The 21591-nt window shown below is 42.3% G+C and overlaps 1 protein-coding gene across 1 annotated transcript; it reads right to left on the bottom strand.

Annotated features, from left to right (window-relative positions):
• Positions 1-4325: 4325 nt before the first annotated feature.
• On the bottom strand, positions 4326-20372 carry wdr12 (WD repeat domain 12). Its single transcript, XM_061904736.1, has 13 exons — positions 20194-20372; positions 15663-15757; positions 15481-15575; positions 15297-15403; positions 15099-15214; positions 13087-13241; positions 12951-12996; positions 8587-8672; positions 8202-8342; positions 8001-8106; positions 7785-7917; positions 4570-4642; positions 4326-4507 (listed from the first exon to the last, which is right to left on the bottom strand). The coding sequence occupies exons 1-13, from the start codon at positions 20232-20234 to the stop codon at positions 4430-4432; spliced, it is 1272 nt and encodes a 423-aa protein (XP_061760720.1). The 5' UTR covers positions 20235-20372; the 3' UTR covers positions 4326-4429.
• Between the last annotated feature and the right edge of the window lie 1219 nt (positions 20373-21591).

Below are 21591 nucleotides of genomic sequence, written 5' to 3' on the forward strand. Positions count from 1 at the left end.
TGTGGGATGACGCTGGCTGCTGCCAGTTCATTATTATGAAAAAATGACAGAGAGGAAGGCGAGAAACACTTTTTATTTCAACAGACTTTCGCGCCGTCCCTTCCGTCAAAACTCTAAAGGCCGACTGCACATTTCCTATCTTCACAATAAAAGCCCTGCTTCATGCTGCCTGCGCTAACAAAATAAGAGTCTCAGAAAGCTGGCGTGCACAAGTGATGTGCACGCCAGCTTTCTGAGGGATCGCTTGTGCACGCCAGTTTTCCGAGACTCTGCATTTAGTTAGCGCAGGCAGCATGAAGCAGGGCTTTTATTGTGAAGATAGGAAATGTGCAGTCGGCCTTTAGAGTTTTGACGGAAGGTACGGCGCGAGAGTCTGTTGAAATAAAAAGTGTTTCTCGCCTTCCTCTCGGTCATATTTTCATAATAATGATCTTGCAGCAGCCAGCGTCATCTCACAAGACCCTCCGGTACCGTGAATGTCATTTAAGTGACGTCTTGGTGAAGATTGATGATCACTCATTTTTAGGTCTATTTTTTTTAAAAGCCTGGCTGGAGATCGACTGACACACCCCCCGCGGTCGACTGGTAGCTCGCGATCGACGTAATGGGCACCCCTGTCCTATACCAACAGAACTGACTTAATACACACCAGTCATGCAGACATCTTCCCTTTTCTGCATCTTTGAGCCACACCTTTACCATTAATTCAGGGGTCGGGAACCTTTTTGGCTGAGAGGGCCAAGAAGCCAAATATTTTAAAATGTATTTCCGTAAGAGCCATTAATAATAATATTTTTTTTACACAGAACACAACTAATCACGTGCATTTTTAAGTAAAACCAAAATTTCTAGGGTATAATAAGTCTGTTATTCTCTGTAATAACATTGTTATTCTGAAGCTAACTGTGGAGGGGTGTGGCCTGCGGGCCTGCAGCGACAGGTGCGTAGTCGGCCGACTTGGGCCTTGTTATCTAATCACCTGTCGCTGTGTTATAAGCAGCAGCCATGAAGAGAGACGGGTTTGGGGCTGGAGCCGGTGTGCGAGCGAGAACGAAAAAGAAAAAGACAATTGCTGGAAAGCAACTGAGAGACTTATTGAAAAATAAAACAATATTGTAACCCTGAAACAGGCTCTCATGTCGGTGCTGAAGAACCCCCAGGAGTGCAAGCCCCACACTAATCAATAATAAATAAATACATTTTTACCATTCATGCAACTTCTTGAACAGGTGCAGTAGAAAACGGATGGATGGATTAAAATGCACGAGAATGTTTTATATTTTAACACTTGATTACAATCGGAATTATTCATTACTTAGCGTGTTAAGCAGTGTCAGCTCAGATTTATCTGAGCGCCAGATGCAGTCATCAAAAGAGCCAAATCTGGCTCTAGGGCCATAGGTTCCCTACCCCTGCATTAATTGATTAACGTGGACCCATCAAATTCTCATTTCTAAATGACTGTATTTCCTTGAATTGCCGCCGGGGCGCTAATTAATTTAACACCTATTCTCACTCCAGCGCTTACCAAAGGCATGCGGTAAAAGTAAGCATGCGCTAATTATTTTAAAACCTCTTCACACTCCTGCGCTTACCAAAGGCATGCGGTAAAAGTAAGCATGTGCTAATTATTTTAAAACCTCTTCTCATTCCTGCGCTTACCAAAGGCATGCGGTAAAAGTAAGCATGCGCTAATTATTTTAAAACCTCTTCTCACTCCTGCGCTTACCAAAGGCATGCGGTAAAAGTAAGCATGCGCTAATTATTTTAAAACCTCTTCTCACTCCTGCGCTTACCAAAGGCATGCGGTAAAAGTAAGTATGCGCTAATTATTTTAAAACCTCTTCTCACTCATGCGCTTACCAAAGGCATGCGGTAAAAGTAAGCACGCGCTAATTATTTTAAAACCTCTTCTCACTCCTGCGCTTACCAAAGGCATGCGGTAAAAGTAAGCATGCGCTAATTATTTTAAAACCTCTTCTCACTCCTGCGCTTACCAAAGGCATGTGGTAAAAGTAAGCATGCGCTAATTATTTTAAAACATCTTCAATCAATCAATCAATGTTTACTTATATAGCCCTAAATCACTAGTGTCTCAAAGGGCTGCACAAACCACCACGACATCCTCGGTAGGCCCACATAAGGGCAAGGAAAACTCACACCCAGTGGGAAATCGGTGACAATAATGACCCAGTGGGAAGTTTTGGTTTTTTCTCACTCTTCGCACTCTTTCTTCTCACTCCTGCGCTTACCAAAGGCATGCAGTAAAAGTAAGCATGCGCTAATTATTTTAAAACCTCTTCTCACTCCTGCGCTTATCAAAGGCATGCGGTAAAATAGGCTGACCATATTCTGAAATCCCAAAAAGAGGACACATATATGCGTGCCAAGGCCGGGAGTAGGTGAAAATTTGTCAATGATACTCAAACTTGCTTTATAAATAATATATTTATTTAAATAAAGCATTTTTCTCCTCTGTTGACGGCTGTGTTGGCGCTAGGGATTTCTAAAATCAAGTCATAAAAATGGTGTCCCACAGTCAATTTTTGGGGTCCCACTTTTTTGTAAGCGTTTTGAAAACAAATGATAAACGTATTCATTATCCTGTTGTATCTCACATTCTATATCGTGTTTTGGAAAAAGGTTGTCATAAATGTTACTTAATTCATCCATCCATCCATCCATTTTCTACCACTTATTCCCTGTTGGGGTTGCGGGGGTGCTGGCGCCTATCTCAGCTACAATCGGGCGGAAGGCGGGGTACACCCTGGACAAGTCGCCACCTCATCGCAGGTTACTTAATTTTTTTTTTAAAAATTAAAAAAAGAAAACAAATGTGTATACATATGTGAATGCATTCAGCTATAAACATTCATTCACTTTCTTCTTTCCTTCATGGATCTAAACTTTACCGCTGCTGGTAGCTTTTCTTATGTTTTTATTTAATAAGTTGTAGGTGTATTTATTTCAGTATAAAAGTGTAAAAAGTGTTTTGCTTGGGTCATGAAATGATAATAATGGTGTGCCAGGGCATACATACATTTTATATCTAACGCTTAAACCTCTGGAGTCTTACACTCACCTTAGTGTTTACCAAGAAGTCTATTTCCAAATTTATACATAAACATTTAAAAGAAAAAAAGAAAATAAATCTATTTCCTTTTCCCGGCAAAACTCGAACCAAAACTTCCTGTCAATAGCGTCACCTCCCTAAACCCCCCGGAAGTTCCGCCCCTCAATCAAAGCCATTGGCTAACACCCCGTAGCCAGCCACGACAATATTTACAGCTAGTGTGATGTTATGAGCCAGGGGATAAAACGACTACACTACCCAGCATGCAACAGGAGTGACGAGCATGCGCGGTAGCCCGGTATAGGTTGTGTCGCCATGACGGCATCTCGTATGTTGTGATATGCACGCTCTGAAAGTAAACGTTAAGAACTCAGCCAACAAATACACGCAACCCTGATTCAAAATGCTGGACATTTGACGCATTTAACCTTCGTCTTGTGTTAGGGTCGACACCGACCCGTTTTAGTTTTTAAATGCATAAAAAAACACATACATTTAATTTTTCGCATGAAGCTTTGCACTAGGACCATGCTCATACTCAGCAGAATGGGTGTGGTTTAAATGTCTTCTTAGACACACTTTAAAAGTGCATATTGTGTTGCAACGTTTTATTCTCATGTTGGCAGTCTTACAATAAAGCCCCGAGAGAAACAACGCTGTGTTTCTTGCATTTGCCACATTGGTGACCCCGACGAGATACAATGTGGTAAAAAGCAAGAAACACAGCGTTGTTTCTCACATATACATACATATATATATTGCATTCTACTTTATTGGCGCTGATTTGTACTGTTTAAGTACTTATTTTGAATATTATTATTTATCGATTGTTTGTAAATGTTGCAGTTTATAATAAATGCTTATAAAATAAAATAATAAGTGCCAAGTCTCCAAATAGAATACTTCAGTCAGTGCACTTTAAGAAGTGTACAGTGTCCACATTGGACTTGGTTCCTTGGTGCGTAAATTTTGACAGTGTAGTGCTGTCCCAAATTGATCGTAGTTGCGCAGTGGAATTGATCTCAATGTTTACTGCTTTTTGTCTTAATCATTTTGTCTGTCGAGTCCAACATCCGGGCACCGACGGCGCACTTCAGTTTGCGCAAACGCACTTACCACTCGAAATACGAAACGTCTCAAAAGAAGTGCGCTAATTGAGACACAGGCAAAAAAAATCCAAGTTTTGGGTTCAATTCCATACAAAAATCAAATATTGTTGTCTGCATCATTGGTTGAAATAAAGAGACAACACTTGGAAGTCTAATTCCATTTATGATTGCTTGAGGAATTATATGATAAGAATCCAACTGGAATTGTGTAAAAAAAATATTTTAGTGTGCCACATCTCTGTTGACACTATGCCCCCGCATCCGTCTGGCAGGCTGAGTATCTGTAGGTGTACAACTTGTTGTCGGCCCCTCCACTTAACATCAGCTGGGGAAAAAAAAAAACAGTCATACATTTTTGTAAAGGTTACACAATGTCAATAGTCTTACCCCGCTTTCCGTCCAGTCCACACAGAACACTTTATCTTCATGGGCTGCCAAGTCATAGAGAGGGGCTTTCGGGCTATAAAAAAAAAACACCCACAATATGACAACATTCTGGACTTGACTTATTCATAAATAAGAGAAACGAGCAAACAGACTAGCAGCCAAACAGGAAAAGGTGAAACAATGTTGTCATTACTACACTATAACATTCTGTAACTTTGCATAACATGCTGACGCGGACAGACCAGTTCTGATGTTTGTGTTTTCACTAATTGCAACAGCTGTGTGAGTATGTTGACAAAGACACCACACATTAAACTTTACAGTCAACTTATGGGGCGGCATAGCTCGGTTGGTAGAGTGGCCGTGCCAGCAACTTGAGGGTTGCAGGTTCGATTCCCGCTTCCGCCATCCTAGTCACTGCTGTTGTGTCCTTGGGCAAGACCCTTTACCCACCTGCTCCCAGTGCCACCCACACTGGTTTAAATGTAACTTAGATATTGGGTTTCACTATGTAAAGCGCTCTGAGTCACTTGAGAAAAGCGCTTTATAAATATAATTCACTTCACTAACTTCCTTCATAGAGTTTACAATGAAAATTAATGTTATAATGCTCCTGCATGGTCACTATGGTGTCCCCTGCTGTCTTGATTCTTTTATACCGGTATGTCCAAATGGTTTCCATCACATGTTAAAAAAATATTTATTCGATTTAAAAAAATATTTTTTGTCAAAAAAGCTACAAAATAGAGATTTTTTTTTAAAAGACAGAGAGCCTTGTGTTATTAGCAATTAGTATCAACACTTCAGCTTTTTCGCATCAAATTATGCTTATTAATATCATTAGTAATTAGTAACAATACAGGCTTCACGGTGGAAGAGGGGTTAGTGCGCCTGCCTCACAATACGAAAGTCCTGAGTAGTCAGGGTTCAATCCCGGGCTCGGGATCTTTTTGTGTGGAGTTTGCATGTTCTCCCCGTGACTGCGTGGGTTCCCTCCGGGTACTCCAACTTCCTCCCACCTCCAAAGACATGCACCTGGGGATAGGTTGATTGGCAACACTAAATTGGCCCTAGTGTGTGAATGTGAGTGTGAATGTTGTCTGTTATCTGTGTTGGCCCTGCGATGAGGTGGGGACTTGTCCAGGGTGTATGCCGCCTTCCGCCCGATTGTAGCTGAGATAGGTACAAACGCCCCCTGCCACCCCAAAGAGAATAAGCGGTAGAAAATGGATGGATGGATAGTATCAACACTTGAGCTTTTTCGCATTAAATTATGGCCATTTGCTCAATTTTTTTCAATTGTTGAAGGTTTTTTAAGGTTTAAGTGTATTTCTGCAATGTGCTGCAGGCCAAATAAGACTAATTAGTCACACCTTTGACACCCCTGCTTTGAAAGCTCTTTCTTAGGGTTGAGGCATCAACTCTGTTAGCAGCCAAAACCTCCATAGACTATTTAGTACGTTAGTAATTTTTATTGCAAATATTGATCCAAAATCAGAGAACTAAAGGCCTACTGAAACCCACTACTACCGACCACGCAGTCTGATAATTTTGTATATCAATGATGAAATATTAACATTGCAACACATGCCAATACGGCCGGTTTAGTTTACTAAATTACAATTTAAAATTACAATTTAAAATTGGAATGATGACGCATATGAGGACGCGTGTTTGACGTTATTGGTTGGAGAGGACATTTTAGCCCAGCACCACACACAGCTAAAAGTTGTCTCTTTACACAGTATTTTGGACGTCTGTGCTGCTAAATCTTTTGCAATTTGTTCAATTAATAATGGAGAAGTCAAAGTAGAAAGGTGGAGGTGAGAAGCTTTTAGCCTGTAGCCACACAAAGACACGGTGATTCCTTGTTTAAAATTCTCGGAGGTGAAGCTTTACTCTGGATCAGAACATGGATCCCGACTACATGTCAACCGGCAGTTTTCGGTGAGAAAATTGTGGAAATAAGTCGCCTCTTACCGGAGATCAGCGGAGCTTCTGTCATGCTGCAGCTGTCGTGATTCCCCTCAGAGACTGGCGTCAACACACACGTGGACACACCCCTCCGAATATCAGGTACTATTTAACTCACTAAAACACTAGCAACACAATAGAAAGATAAGGGATTTCCCAGAATTATCCTAGTAAATGTGTCTAAAAACATCTGAATCGCTCCCAATGTAATTGCCCTTTTTTTTTCTTTCTAGTCCGTCACTCTTAACGTCCTCGTCCACGAATCTTTCATCCTCACTCAAATAATTGGGTAATTTTTGCTTTCTCGGTCCAAAAAGCTCTTCCTGCTGGAGATTTACATTATAAACAATGAGGATGTGAGGAGCTCTACAACCCGTGACGTCACGCGTACATCGTCTGCTACTTCCGATACAGGCAAAACTTTTTTATTAGCGACCAAAACTTGCGAACTTTATCGTCGATGTTCTCTACTAAATCCTTAAAGCAAAAATATGGCAATATCGCAAAATGATCAAGTATGACACAAAGAATGGACCTGCTATCCCCGTTTAAATAAGAAAATCTCATTTCAGTAGGCCTTTAAGGCATTCGTAGAGGTGGGCTGAATGCGCAGGAAACAATGTAATACAACTCTACCACTCGCAGCCTTTTATGTTCCGCGTCCCTGGAGCACGAGATTATATTTTTGTTTTGAAGGTGCATGTAAGGATAGTCAAGAGGGTTCGCAGGGGAAGAGCGAGCCAGTGTAGCTTACACTGGTGCCTCAACAAAGGCGCACTTGGGGAGCAGTGAAGCATTAAGTAATATTCAAAGGGCGGCATGGCGTAGTGGGTAGAGCGGCCGTGCCAGAAACCTGAGGGTTGCAGGTTCGCTTCCCACCTATTGACATCCAAATCGCTGCCGTTGTGTCCTTGGGCAGGACACTTCACCTTTGCCCTCGGTGCCGCTCATACTAGTGAATGAATGATTGGTGGTGGTCGCAAACTGGCAGCCACGCTTCCGTCAGTCTACCCCAGGGCAGCTGTGGCTACAGATGTAACTTACCACCACCAGGTGTGAATGAATGATGGGTTCGCACTTCACTGTGAGCGCTTTGAGTATCTAACAATAGAAAAGCGCGATATAAATCTAATCCATTATTATTATTATTATTAAAGATCAAAATGCGAGCAGGGTACAATGCATGCTTAGTCTGCTATGCATAAATGTGTATGTGATAAATCAAATCTGACTCATCAGACCTTCTGGTGTCCCACAGTTTGACCAGGTGGTCCAGGGAACCGGAAACCAGCTGGTGCTCATGAAATGGCCCCCACTTGACCGCGGTGACCCAGCCAGAGTGGGAGGTCAGCGACAGCAGCAACAGTGAGCCATCTGAGGGGAAGGACGAGAGGTGTGAAGTAGGACAAGAGTGAAATTACACAGAACTTGGAAATGTTCCTAAAAGACGGTAATACCTTTGGTGCGAGGGTCCCACAGCCTGATGTGTCTGTCGGTGCTGCCGGACGCCAGCCGTCGACATAACGGTGAGTAGGAAATGCTGTTGAACACTTTACTCCCGGTCTGCAGAAAAATTTTAGAAACTTAAAGGACCTTAGTCACCGTTTCATTTAAGTGTTGTCTTATCGCTCCTTTATTTCTATTCATGATCTACCCACCAGTGTGGTTTTCATCTCTCCCGTCTCCACATCCCACAAGCGGATCGTGTGGTCCCAGGACGCGCTGCAAACCTCCTCGCTGTCGCACCAAAGCACAGAGGACACAGCCTCGGTGTGCCCAGATAACGTCATCAGTGGCGTCTGTGCACAAGCACATCAATGTGGAGGAGATGCCTCAAAATCGCAGCCATGTATTTTATACACCCCTTCAACCATGTTGTGGTTATTAGAGCTTCCACATAAGTCCACCCATCCATTTTCTACCGGTTATTCCACATTAATATACACATTAATGTATAGCATGTGTATATTGATAGAAGCATAGCAACACAAATCCAACCACCCAGCCCACTGTACTGGGGGTCCAGAGTTTTTAAAAGGTTACCCTGGTGAGGCCCAGCTGTTGTGTCTTCTGTTTCTTTCTTGGCCTGTCAGTGGGCTCCTCGACCACGTCTGCCTCGTCTGTGGGAACTTTGGAAAGCAGAATAACATGTCACCCTGAAATTCTTGTTTACTTGATTCCAAAACATTGTTTACCAAACACCAGTATGCATCTTAACTTTCTCAGCACAACTGGTACTATGTGGTCTCATTAGAACACAAAGCAGGAGGAATCACTCACTCTGTTTCCATGCACAAAATAGTCTGATTTCTCAAATAGTTCCCGTTGTATTTTCACACCTACGAGTGAAGTCCCAGTGTTAATGCACTTATTGCTTAATGCTTATTTCATTTTAGCACGGAAAAATGTATTACTTTTCCAGTTGATGTTTGACGTCACACCAAAATAAGACATGTTTACCCCTAAAGCTCAGTTCTTGTTGTGTTTGATTTCCACAGTAATATTGGCACGGATGACAAATATTGCATCTCTAATGGCTATGCTGATATTAAATAGCAGACAGCATTAAGAAATGCTCATAGATTGTGTACAAACATAACATTACTACCAAAAAGGCCTCGGATTTTCTTTATTGGAGGACGTGTGTCCGAAGCAAAGACTGGTGGAAGAGACTCAGAGAGTTGTTTTAAATACATTTTTGGATGGTGAATGGAAAAAAAAAAAACTTTGGAATGTCTGGAAGTTTATTCAATAAGATTGATGAAAGGAAGTTTAAGTTCGAAGAAAAAGATTGTTAGTGCCTGCTTTAAAAGGAGGTTGCTCACTTCATACTTGTTCTTTGTTGTGTAAAAGCTTGCCAGTTGTGTGGAATACGGAGTTATTGCTAACCAGTTTGGAGTACACAAAAGCAGCATAAAAAGTTTGTGTACACTTTCTTTGGCTTGTAATATTTCAACTTCATTATCTTACGTCACATTTGTCGGGAGTCCGAATAAACTAGTGAGCATCCTGGATGATGCCAGTCACCCTCTGCATAGCGTTATCAGTAGCCAGAGGAGCCTGTTCAGTGCTAGACTGCTTCATCCCAAGTGCAGGACTAATAGACTCAAAAACTCCTTTGTCCCACACGCCATTAGACTGTACAACTCCTCTCTGGGGCGGGGTGTACAAGGATGACAGGGGATGCAAAACAATAACAGTGCAATACGTTTTCATAACATGGTCACTACTGCCTACTTTCTCTTGTTATATTCTTATTTTACTGTTATATTTTTATTCCCATTGTTGCTATTTATTTTTTATTCTTATTGTAATATTTCTCTATTTTGTTTACATTTAAACCCCCATTATTTACTTTTTTAAAATTGATCTCAACTCTGTACAGTGCTGCTGGAATTTAAATTTTCCTGAAGGAACTCTCCTGAAGGAATCAATAAAGTACTATCTATCTATCTATTTATCCATCCATCCATCTATCTATCTATCTATCTAGAGCCGGTATTGTACATTTCGTCCGCTACCTTTTTAAATAGACCTTAAGTTTCTTTTGTATTTTAATTTGTGAAGTAAATAAACAGTCAGCTCTTTATTCCTATTGTTGCCTTTCTTTTTATTGAACGGGATCTGCTTCCCGGTTATAGTCCGCACAAAGACTGGCGCATGCGCCATACAAAGGGTCCCCTGCGGCAGTACACACCCACTTGAGAGATCTGTTTTACCGACTTTTCAAAAACAAACAAGATCAGACAAAGGTGTTTCCATGGGTTGTAAAATGCTTATTTAGAGCCAAACTATTTGAGAAAACAATTTGATTTAGTGCATGAACACGTACCGACTGTTGCCAATTCAGCGACTTTTTTCAACATGAGTAGTGGGAGTCAAGTGGTCATGACTAGGGATAATGCTAATAAAACAGCACCTGGAGACACTTTTTTAATTACACTACGGCTTCCTGATTGAACACATAAACCAGGGGTGTACAAAGATCGACCTACACTTGAATAGTTTCGGTTTCAGATTTTAGAACTATAATAAATACTTTTGAAACAAAAAAACAAACACTTCAACAATAAAACAAAAGGCATAGGGCACAAAAAGCTTGACTGTTGAAACTAATAACATAGCCTATTTTTAAAAATGAGGTATGCATCACAGCCAATTATGAAAATAAGTCAATCACATCATCCAGACCAGTGTTTTTTAACCATAGTTGGCCTACAAGCGCCCCCTAAAGGGCAGCAAAAAATATAAGTTTCTCAGCTGAGGGCATTCAGTAATACACTTTTCCACCACTTGTGGCAGTAACTAGTCAGTCAGTTGACTTGAGTCACACATAACAAGCTCAATCAATTAAACCTCCTGAGCAAAATTCATTGAGGTTACTTAAAAGGGTCAGACAGTATTAGGGCTGCGAATCTTTGGGTGTCCCACGATTCGATTCAATATCGATTCATGGGGTCACGATTCGATTCAAAATCTTTTTTCTTTTTGCAATTCAACACGATTCTCGATTCAAAAATTTTTCCCCGATTTAAAAGGATTCTCTATTCATTCAATACATAGGATTTCAGCAGGATCTACCCCAGTCTGCTGACATGCAAGCAGAGTAGTAGATTTTTGTAAAAAGCTTTTATAATTGTAAAGGACAATGTTTTATCAACTGATTGCAATAATGTAAATTTGTTTTACTATTAAACGGAACAAAAATATGACTTATTTTATCTTTGTGAAAATATTGGACACAGTATGTTGTCAAGCTTATGAGATGTGATGCAAGTGTAAGCCACTGTGACACTATTGTTCTTTTTTTTTTTTTATAAATGTCTAATGATAATGTCAATGAGGGATTTTTAATCACTACTATACTGAAATTATAACTAATATTGATACTGTTGTTGATAATATTCATTTTTGTTTCACTACTTTTGGTTTGGTCTGTTGTGTTTGTGTCTTCTCTCAATTGCTCTGTTTATTGCAGTTCTGAGTGTTGCTGTGTCAGGTTTGGTTTTGGAAATGGATAGCATTGTTATGGTAGTGCTGTGTATTTTATTGTTGGATTGATAAAAAAAAAGATTTAAAAAAAAAAAGGGAATCGATTTTGAATCGCACAACGTGAGAATCGCCATTCAAATTCGAATCGATTTTTCCCCCACATTCCTATACAGTATTAGGATTTTTTTTTTATTTTAAAACACCTTTTTGTCTTCTGCATAACATGTACTGGTAGTTCTTTGGTCAAAATGTTACATAGATTATGTTTTACAGATCATCTTCAAGCCGCTTTCTGACCATCTCCTCAGGGTCCACCGTTTTGTGGGTGATCCTACTTACATTAGTCCACTTTGACTGCTTCTTCTCCCTGCCAGCCATGTTGTAGTTTTTAGCACTTCCATACCGAGTCTACTGACAGGTATAAGATTGAACTATACACTACTTTGTATTAGAAATGGCAACAGTGGAGGATGCATGTGCATGTACGAGACAGTCTGCCCCACAACAAGAAGAAAGAGAAAAAGAAGGAAGTTACTGACTACAATGGCGGACTCGCGCAAAGCTCTTCGGGTAAAGCTTTACCATATATGTCGATAACCGCTGACGTCACTTGTGAAAAAATGAGGCCATTCAAACATAAGGAGAATCTTGAAATGTAACATCCAACATTAACATTAACAGAAAGGAATATGGAATGCAAATACAAAAGAGGTGTGGTGTCACTGACTGGGGACTAAAAATATGCTTAAAAAGCAGGCTACCTACTTAGTAGCCAGACGAGTGGCACAATATGACAAATTTTCAACATTGCGGAAGAGTTAATTTTGCCTGCCGTTGTCGATAAGTGCTGAGACAATTAGTCACCGTATCTCAGACATGGCTTCGGACATTCAAAATGAGCTCATTGAAAAAGTACAAAGTATTGTATTTTAACTGCAACTAGCAAACCTGTAATTTTGTCACGCTCTCACATTTGAGAGCGTGTTCTATTCTATTCTTCACTTTGTTTCAGAAAAAAATATTCTTCATTTAGTTAGAATGTATTTATTTTAGCACTACATTAAGGAGACCTTTTTTTGCTTATTCTCAACCAACTCTCCGCCGGGCCCCCACAGTTCTGCAGGACCACGGACTGGTCCTTAGGTTCAAAAAGGTTGGGGAACCCCCTACTACTTCTAAACCTACACTCACAAATACTTTCCAATACTGCAGGAAACACTGAATAATTGTTTTCAGTTATGTTAACATTGCAAGATCCTGACGTTTTCCCAACTGCTCTACTAAAATGAGGTTTCTTGATGACGAAAATCAGTTATATGCAAGAAACAGATATATATGGATTACATAATACAGATCCAAATTAGGATTGTTCCACCTTGAAAGTTATGCACTCTTTTGATAATTATGTAATTTACCTGCTGACCAGATCTTCAACATTTTGTCCCAAGAGCCACTGCAGAACTGAAAGAAAGCAACAAGATTTAAGTGTATCTATAAAAAAATTGCTTTCTAAAAAAACAAACAAATAACATTTGGATATACTGCAAATACCTTCAATCCAGTGGGGTCTGTGGCGACCGTGTCGACGCTCCCCGTGTGTCCCCTGCAACAATGCTTGGCCTCCAATTTGTTCTTCTCAGAGTTCCACTCCCACAGGATGAGGTTTTGGTCGAGCGAGGCAGTCAAAAACAGAGAAGTCAGGCCTTCTGCAAAAAAAGACTTTAAAATCAGAGTAGGAAACTCTTTTTCATAGAGTGATAATAAAGTCTATCCTCGCCCGATCACTGCTAGCATGCTAGCAAAAGAGGACATGTCCGGTGCTAGCAGCGATCCGGCTAGCATAGACTGACCATACGTCCTCTTTGCACCGGACATGTCCTCATTTGCGGGGCTGTCCAGGCGGAGTTTCTTAAATGCTTCAAATATCAGGCATTTTGAATTATGGTTGCGTGTATTAACAATGTACATTCAGGGTTTAGAAGGGGTTGTGCGCGCAGCAACATTCATGACGGAGGGGCAGAGACAGAGAGAGCGAGAGCGAGAGAGTTATGATAAACACGCATGTGTCTCCAGGCTCTGCTTTTTATCCATAGATTTATCAGATTTGAATTTTTTATTATCTATAGCAGGGGTGTCAAAAGTGTGCTCCGGAGGACATTTGCGGCATTAAGCTAATGTTTTAAAGGCCCACGGCAAATTCTAAAAATACTATTAAAATAAACAAAAACATAACAAAAGTGAAATAAAAAAGCTTGAGGGTTAAATGTAATTTAGAAAAAGTTGCAATGCTGACTAATAAAACAAAGCATTTTTTTTTCTTTCAAACTGTCATTGCTCAAAACATAATATTGAATCAAAAGCAATGTTATTATGAATTCACATCACATATTCCACTAAGAAAAATATTTTTGGTGGAAGATTTTGCAAATTTGGTATATAATTAACCAAAAAATGTATAGTTTGTTGTTTTCTTACTGTACCGAAAATGAACCGAACTGTAAACACCTAAAACGAGGTATGTACCGAACCAAAATGTTTGTGTACCGTTACACCCCTATAAACATATCTTTTTGAACCCGAATGAACAGAGGATAAACTTCTGCTTCTTGAATCCAGCACAAAGAAGAGGGTGAAACAAAGTGGACAGATGCCGAAAGCGAAACGAAGCTGCAAATGTGAAATTTGGAGACAAGCTATTTCGACATAAATGGCCGGCTTCCTCCTACCACCAAAAACATGCACTTAGGGATAGATGGATTGGCAACACTAAATTGACGCTGGTGTGTGAATGTGAGTGTAAATGTTGTCTGTCTATCTGTGTTGGCCCTGCGATGAGGAGGCGACTTGTCCAGGGGTTTGCTGCTAGCGGGGTGTATAAAATAGTCAGGAATTGTCATGGATGCAAAGGATTCTGGGTATTTGTTGTGTTGCGTTTATGTTGTGTTACTGTGAGGATGTTCTCCCGAAATGTGTTTGTCATTCTTGTTTGGTGTGGCTTCACAGCGTGGCGCATATTACTAAGAGTGTTAAAATTGTTTATATCACAACCATTAGTGTACTCTGTGTCACCCAGTATGCCTTGCAGTCGTGTGTGTGTGTGTCTGCGGAAGCCACACGCAACATGTTACTGTACTGACAAGCAGATCGTACATGCTGAGGAAGGCGACAAAGCCAATGGCTCCATAGCTCGCCCTAATACTTATTAACTGGGTGACTGCCGGCAGTCATTCCAGAGAATGTTTGCGTCTCCTATTGTCTAATTCGCTTTGTGACACGGGTCCTAAATGGCTCTTTGAATGGTAAAGGATACCGATCCCTGAACCATGTATATCAAATATTTCCGAATAGTTCAACCGCCACCCGCCCGACCCGCGGTTTATCTGCGGACTCCGCGGATGAGACCGCAAACCGCGCATCTCTAGTGCACACTGTTTTGGTATGGGTTCTTATGGGCTTAATGAGGCCTTCACTGCATTAATATCAGTGACTGCTCAACATATCCTTGTTTTTCAAAAACATATTCAAGACATTTTTTAACAAAAAAGACAATTGTATGTCCTCACCTTTCTTAACCCAGGCAACATCTTTGACCACATCTGTGTGTCCAGTCACTTTGGTCATAGCCTTGCCCTCTAAAGACCAGATACTGGCGGTTTTGTCGTAACACCCGGTCAAGATCCTGCCACATTATGGCACAGAAAAAGTCACTAAAAGTACTAATGGTACTTCACTGTTGTCTAGCTGAGACAGTGTCATCTTACCATTCGGCATCTGCATCTACGGCACTGATCCAATCATCGTGCATCATACACTCCTCAGGTTCTGGTGCCGTGATCCGCTCCACGTACTCGATCTCCACAACCTCTTCCTGCAAAACACACAACAAACATGAACGATAGAGCCGAATGAATACAGTACTGCTGACGCCCTCAGGCTCGGCCGTACCGTTGATATGCCTTCTGTTTCCATGTGCTGGAACAGCGGCGATCGCAGGAACTGACTCTTGACCAGGAAGTCAAACTCCACATTGGTGTGAGATGCTGAGGCAGTGGAAACCCACAGAAGCACCAGAACATGTTAGTCAAACATGCTAAATAACATATATAGCAGATCAAGCCATTTCTAACCGTTTTTGGCCTCCAGTAACATGTTGATGAGAATGCTGAGGTCCTGAACTTCAGAACTGGCCAGGATGGAGAACGGAACATCATCGATGACGTACCTGGAACAAAATGTGTCCTTACAGTTCCCCACAGTATGCATAAAGATAAATTACACAATTTAAATGTAAATACGAGGTCATACATTGTTTCTCGTTTACCTAGATCAGTGTTTCTCAACCTATTTTGAGCCAAGGCACATTTTTTGCATTGAAAAAGTTTGGAGGCACATCACCAGCAGAAATCATTAAAAAACTGAACTCAGTTGACAGTAAAAATTTGTTGCAATTGTTGGATATGACTTTAAACCATAACAAACCATGCATCACTATAGCTCTTGTCTCAAAGTAGGTGTACTGTCACGACCTGTCACATCACGGCGTGACTTGTTTTGAGTTTTTTTGCTGTTTTCTAGTATGTATTGTTTTAATCCTTGTCTTGCGCTCCTATTTTGATGTCGTTTTCTCTTTTATGGTATTTTCCTGTCCCAGTTTCATGTCTTCCTTTGAGCGATATTTCCCGCATCTACTGTGTTTGAGCAATCAATAATATTTGAGTTTTCTTTATCCTTCTTTGTGGGGACTTTGTTGATTGTCATGTACATTGTGGACGCCGCCTTTGCTCCCCAGTAAGTCTTTGCTGTCGTCCAGGATTCTGTTTTCGTTTACTTTGTAGCCAGTTCAGTTTTAGTTTCGTTCTGCATTGCCTTCCCAAAGCTTCAATGCCTTTTTGTAGGGGCACTCACCTTTTGTTTATTTTTGTTTTAAGCATTAGACAAGTGGAGGGGTTCAAGTACCTCGGATTCTTGTTCACAAGTGAAGGAAGAGTGGATCGTGAGATCGACAGGCGGATCGGTGCGGTGTCTTCAGTAATGCGGACGCTGTATAGATCCGTTGTGGTGAGGAAGGAGCTGAGCCGGAAGGCAAATCTCTCAATTTACCGGTCGATCTACGTTTCTGTTAGGGCTGGGCGATATATCGATATATGCGACATATCCTTGTTTTTCATAAACATATTCAAGAATTTTTTTGAATTCTATATATCCATATATACGATATATCGCGGGTTTGTCTCTGTGCGATATAGAAAATGACTATATCGTAATATTCGAGTATACGTTCTCACGCAGGACTTTTAGCTGTGGGCGTACACTTCAGGCTCTCCTCGCTCTTTCGTGTGTCTCCTTCTTACAGACAAGCAGGCGCACATTCTTACATACGTGACAACTGTCATATCACATACACGCCCTCGCCCCGCAAAGAGAGGTAGTGGTGTGGCTAACATTAACTGCTAACGTAGCCGTACGAGAAAGAAGGTCCGGATCTGGTAACAAATGAAAGAAGACTTAATTCCGAAGAAAAACAGCAGGGTTTCCATCGTCTAGCGGTGGTTCGGGTTCAAGTGGGAATATGTCGAACAGACAACCGTAATTTGTCAAGTGTGGGGAAAAAGCGTTGCTATAAAAAGTAGCATTACTGCTATAATGTAGCATCATTTGAAAAGGCACTCGCTAGAGAATGAAGAGAATTTCATAACCTTATTAACATACTACATAGTGAAGGACAAATACTATTTGATTTTCTATTATGCAGCTCATTTTTATTTGACACTTAATATATCTGTGAAAATCTTGCACTTTATGTTTTGGAAATGACTTAAATGTTTGTGCCATTGCTTAATAACTTTATTAAATACACTTTTGGTCGATTGACTTAGTTGTGATTTCACTCTGCATGAAAGTTTAAAAGTAGCATATATTAATGCAGTATGAAGAAGAATGTTTTAATGTAGACACATAGAATCATCATACTGCTGTGATTATATGCATCAAGTGTTCATTCAAGGCCAGGGCAAAATATCGTAATATATATCGTATATCGCGATATGGCCTAAAAATATCGCAATATTAAAAAAAAGGCAATATCGCCCAGCCCTAGTCCGACTGGTAGGAAGCCACGGGGAAGACCCAGGACACGTTGGAAAGACTATCTCCCCCCGGCTGGCTTGGGAATGCCTCGGGATCCCCCGGGAGGAGCTGGACGAAGTGGCAGGGGAGAGGGAAGTCTGGGCGTCCCTGCTTAGGGTGCTGCCCCCGCGACCCAACCTCGGATAAGCAGAAGAAAACGGATAGCATGAGACACCTGTTTTTACCTTCACACTGCCTCCCACTGTTTCCGACCTCTACAAAGTAATTCGCAACGAGATAGGGTGAGAAGCTCTGCCATCCGGGAGGAGCTCAAAGTAAAGCCGCTGCCTTTCCACATCGAGAGGAGCCAGAGTAGGTGGTTCGGGCATCTGGTCAGGATGCCACCCGAACGCCTCCCTATGGAGGTGTTTAGGGCACGTCCGACTGGTAGGAAGTCACAGGGAAGACCCAGGAAACGTTGGGAAGACTATCAATCAATCAATCAATGTTTACTTATATAGCCCTAAATCACTAGTGTCTCAAAGGGCTGCACAAACCACAACACAAACCACTACGACATCCTCGGTAGGCCCACATAAGGGCAAGGAAAACTCACACTCAGTGGGACGTCGGTGACAATGATGACTATGAGAACCTTGGAGAGGACGAAAGCAATGGATGTCGAGCGGGTCTAACATGATACTGTGAAAGTTCAATCCATAGTGGATCCAACACAGCCGCGAGAGTCCAGTCCAAAGCGGATCCAACACAGCAGCGAAAGTCCCGTCCCGTCCACAGCGGAGCCAGCAGTAAACCATCCCAAGCGGAGGCGGATCAGCAGCGCAGAGATGTCCCCAGCCGATACACAGGCGAGCGGTCCATCCTGGGTCCCGACTCTGGACGAGCGGTCCATCCTGGGTCCCGACTCTGGACAGCCAGTACGTCATCCATGGCCACCGGATCGGACTGGACGCCCTCCACAAGGAAGAGTGGGACATAGGAAAAAAAGAAAAGAAACGGCAGATCAACCGGTCTAAAAAGGGAGTCTATTTAAAGGCTAGAGTATACAAATGAGTTTTAAGGTGAGACTTAAATGCTTCAACTGACTATCTCCCCCCGGCTGGCCTGGGAACGCTTCGGGAAACCCCCCGGGAGGAGCTGGACGAAGTGGCTGGGGAGAGGGAAGTCTGGGCGTCCCTGCTTAGGCTGCTGCCCCCGCGACCCGACCTCAGATAAGCGGAAGAAGACGGATGGCATGAGACCCCATTTTTTACCTGCACTCTGCCTCCCACTGTTTCCGACCTCTACAAAGCAATTGTCCTCTGCCATCCGGGAGGAGCTCAAAGTAAAGCCGCTGCTTTTCCACATCGAGAGGAGCCAGATGAGGTGGTTCGGGCATCTGGTCAGGATTCCACCCAAACGCCTCCCTAGGGAGGTGTTTCGGGCACGTCCGACTGGTAGGAAGTCACAGGGAAGACCCAGGAAACGTTGGGAAGACTATCAATCAATGTTTACTTATGTGTCTCAAAGGGCTGCACAAACCACAACACAAACCACTATGACATCCTCGGTAGGCCCACATAAGGGCAAGGAAAACTCACACCCAGTGGGACGTCGGTGACTATGATGACTATGAGAACCTTGGAGAGGACGAAAGCAATGGATGTCGAGCGGGTCTAACATGATACTGTGAAAGTTCAATCCATAGTGGATCCAACAAAGCCGCGAAAGTCCAGTCCAAAGCGGATCCAACACAGCAACGAGAGACCCGTCCACAGCGGAGCCAGCAGGAAACCATCCCAAGCGGAGGCGGATCAGCAGCGCAGAGATGTCCCCAGCCGATACACAGGCGAGCGGTCCATCCTGGGTCCCGACTCTGGACGAGCGGTCCATCCTGGGTCCCGACTCTGGACAGCCAGTACGTCATCCATGGCCACCGGATCGGACTGGACGCCCTCCACAAGGAAGAGTGGGACATAGGAAAAAAAGAAAAGAAACGGCAGATCAACCGGTCTAAAAAGGTAGTCTATTTAAAGGCTAGAGTATACAAATGAGTTTTAAGGTGAGACTTAAATGCTTCAACTGACTATCTCCCCCCGGCTGGCCTGGGAACGCCTCGTGATCCCCCAGGAGGAGCTGGACGAAGTGGCTGGGGAAAGGGAAGTCTGGGCTTCCCTGCTTAGGCTGCTGCCCCCGCGACCCGACCTCAGATAAGCGGAAGAAGATGGCTGGCATGCGACACCTGTTTTTACCTTCACTCTGCCTCCCACTGTTTCTGACATCTACATAGCAATTCGCTACCAGTTGCCACTTACTGATATGGAAGACTATAACACAGTTACTCTGCCAAGCTACGAACAGCACCGACACTCAACAACAACAAATAATTTGCTGGTTTGCAAAAACATTTTTTTAACCCAAATAGGTGAACTTAGATCATCTCCAACAGCACACCAGACTGTATCTTAATGTGCCGCGGAACAGTGGTTGAAAATCACTGACCGAGGTCATAAGTAAGTTAAATAGACTTAGCTATGTATCCTCTAGCTAGCTTTGGGGTTTTTTTATCGAACGTTTTGTTAAATAACTTACCTTGGATTCTCCGTGTAAAACCTGGCTTGTAACTGCGACATGGTTACAACTTTTCTGGTGAATAACAAGTTAAAGACGCTTGCTTCTAACAGTCATGTAGTGAAGACACCTCGCCATGTGGTAGAAAGCAGACTTAATCGAGCTCAGCACAGTCGAGCGCAACACTGCTAGTCGAAATGCATTATGGGAAATGACGTCATAAGTAGAGGCTACGAATTTGGACGGTCCGGGTAGAAAATATCCGACGAAGTTTTGGTTCTGCTAAGCAAGAGGTGCCCACACTTTTTCTGCAGGCGAGCTACTTTTCAATTGACCAACTCGAGGGGATCTACCTCATTTATATATATCATTTATATTTATTTATTTATGAAAGAGACATTTTTGTTAAATGTGTTTAATGATAATACAAGCATGTGTAACACATATAGATGTCTTTCTTTCACGAAGACAAGAATATAAGTTGGTGTATTACCTGATTCTGATGACTTGCATTGATTGGAATCAGACAGTAATGATGATAACGCCCACATTTTCAAATGGAGGAGAAAAAAAAGTTCTCCTTTCTGTACAATACCACATGAGAGTGGTTGGTTTTTGGCATCTAATTCATCCAGCTTCCATACACTTTACAAGAAAAACATTGGCGGCAAATTCCGTAGCTTGCTTGATTGACATTCACGGCACCCGAGGGTCTTGTGAGATGACGCTGGCTGCTGCCAGTTCATTATTATGAAAAAATGACAGAGAGGAAGGCGAGAAACACTTTTTATTTCAACAGACTTTCGCGCCGTCCCTTCCGTCAAAACTCTAAAGGCCGACTGCACATTTCCTATCTTCACAATAAAAGCCCTGCTTCATGCTGCCTGCGCTAACAAAATAAAAGTCTCGGAAAGCTGGCGTGCACAAGTGATGTGCACGCCAGCTTTCTGAGGGATCGCTTGTGCACGCCAGTTTTCCGAGACTCTGTATTTAGTTAGCGCAGGTAGCATGAAGCAGGGCTTTTATTGTGAAGATAGGAAATGTGCAGTCGGCCTTTAGAGTTTTGACGGAAGGTACGGCGCGAGAGTCTGTTGAAATAAAAACTGTTTCTCGCCTTCCTCTCGGTCCTATTTTCATAATAATGATCTTGCAGCAGCCAGCGTCATCTCACAAGACCCTCCGGTACCGTGAATGTCATTTAAGTGACATCTTGGTGAAGATTGATGATCACTAATTTTTAGGTCTATTTTTTTTAAAAGCCTGGCTGGAGATCGACTGACACACCCCCCGCGGTTGACTGGTAGCCCGCGATCGACGTAATGGGCACCCCTGTGCTAAGCGGTTTGAGCGACATGAATTGGGAATTGGGTCGACTCTAGCCCATAGGTAACTATTATAAAGATGCCGCATCTTGACAAC

Source organism: Nerophis ophidion, linkage group LG06, assembly GCF_033978795.1.
Source record: "Nerophis ophidion isolate RoL-2023_Sa linkage group LG06, RoL_Noph_v1.0, whole genome shotgun sequence".
NCBI lineage: Eukaryota > Metazoa > Chordata > Actinopteri > Syngnathiformes > Syngnathidae > Nerophis > Nerophis ophidion.

Bases quoted from the DNA above. Each gene is read 5' to 3' on its own strand.
- wdr12 (XM_061904736.1), bottom strand. From the start codon at position 20,234: ATGTCGCAGTTACAAGCCAGGTTTTACACGGAGAATCCAAG. The intron at 8,107-8,201 runs GTGGGTAGATCA...ATTTTTCTGCAG, and splicing joins GAGAGATGAAAACCACACTG to ACCGGGAGTAAAGTGTTCAA. The intron at 4,643-7,784 runs GTCTGATGAGTC...TTTTTTTTATAG, and splicing joins AAACTGTGGGACACCAGAAG to CCCGAAAGCCCCTCTCTATG.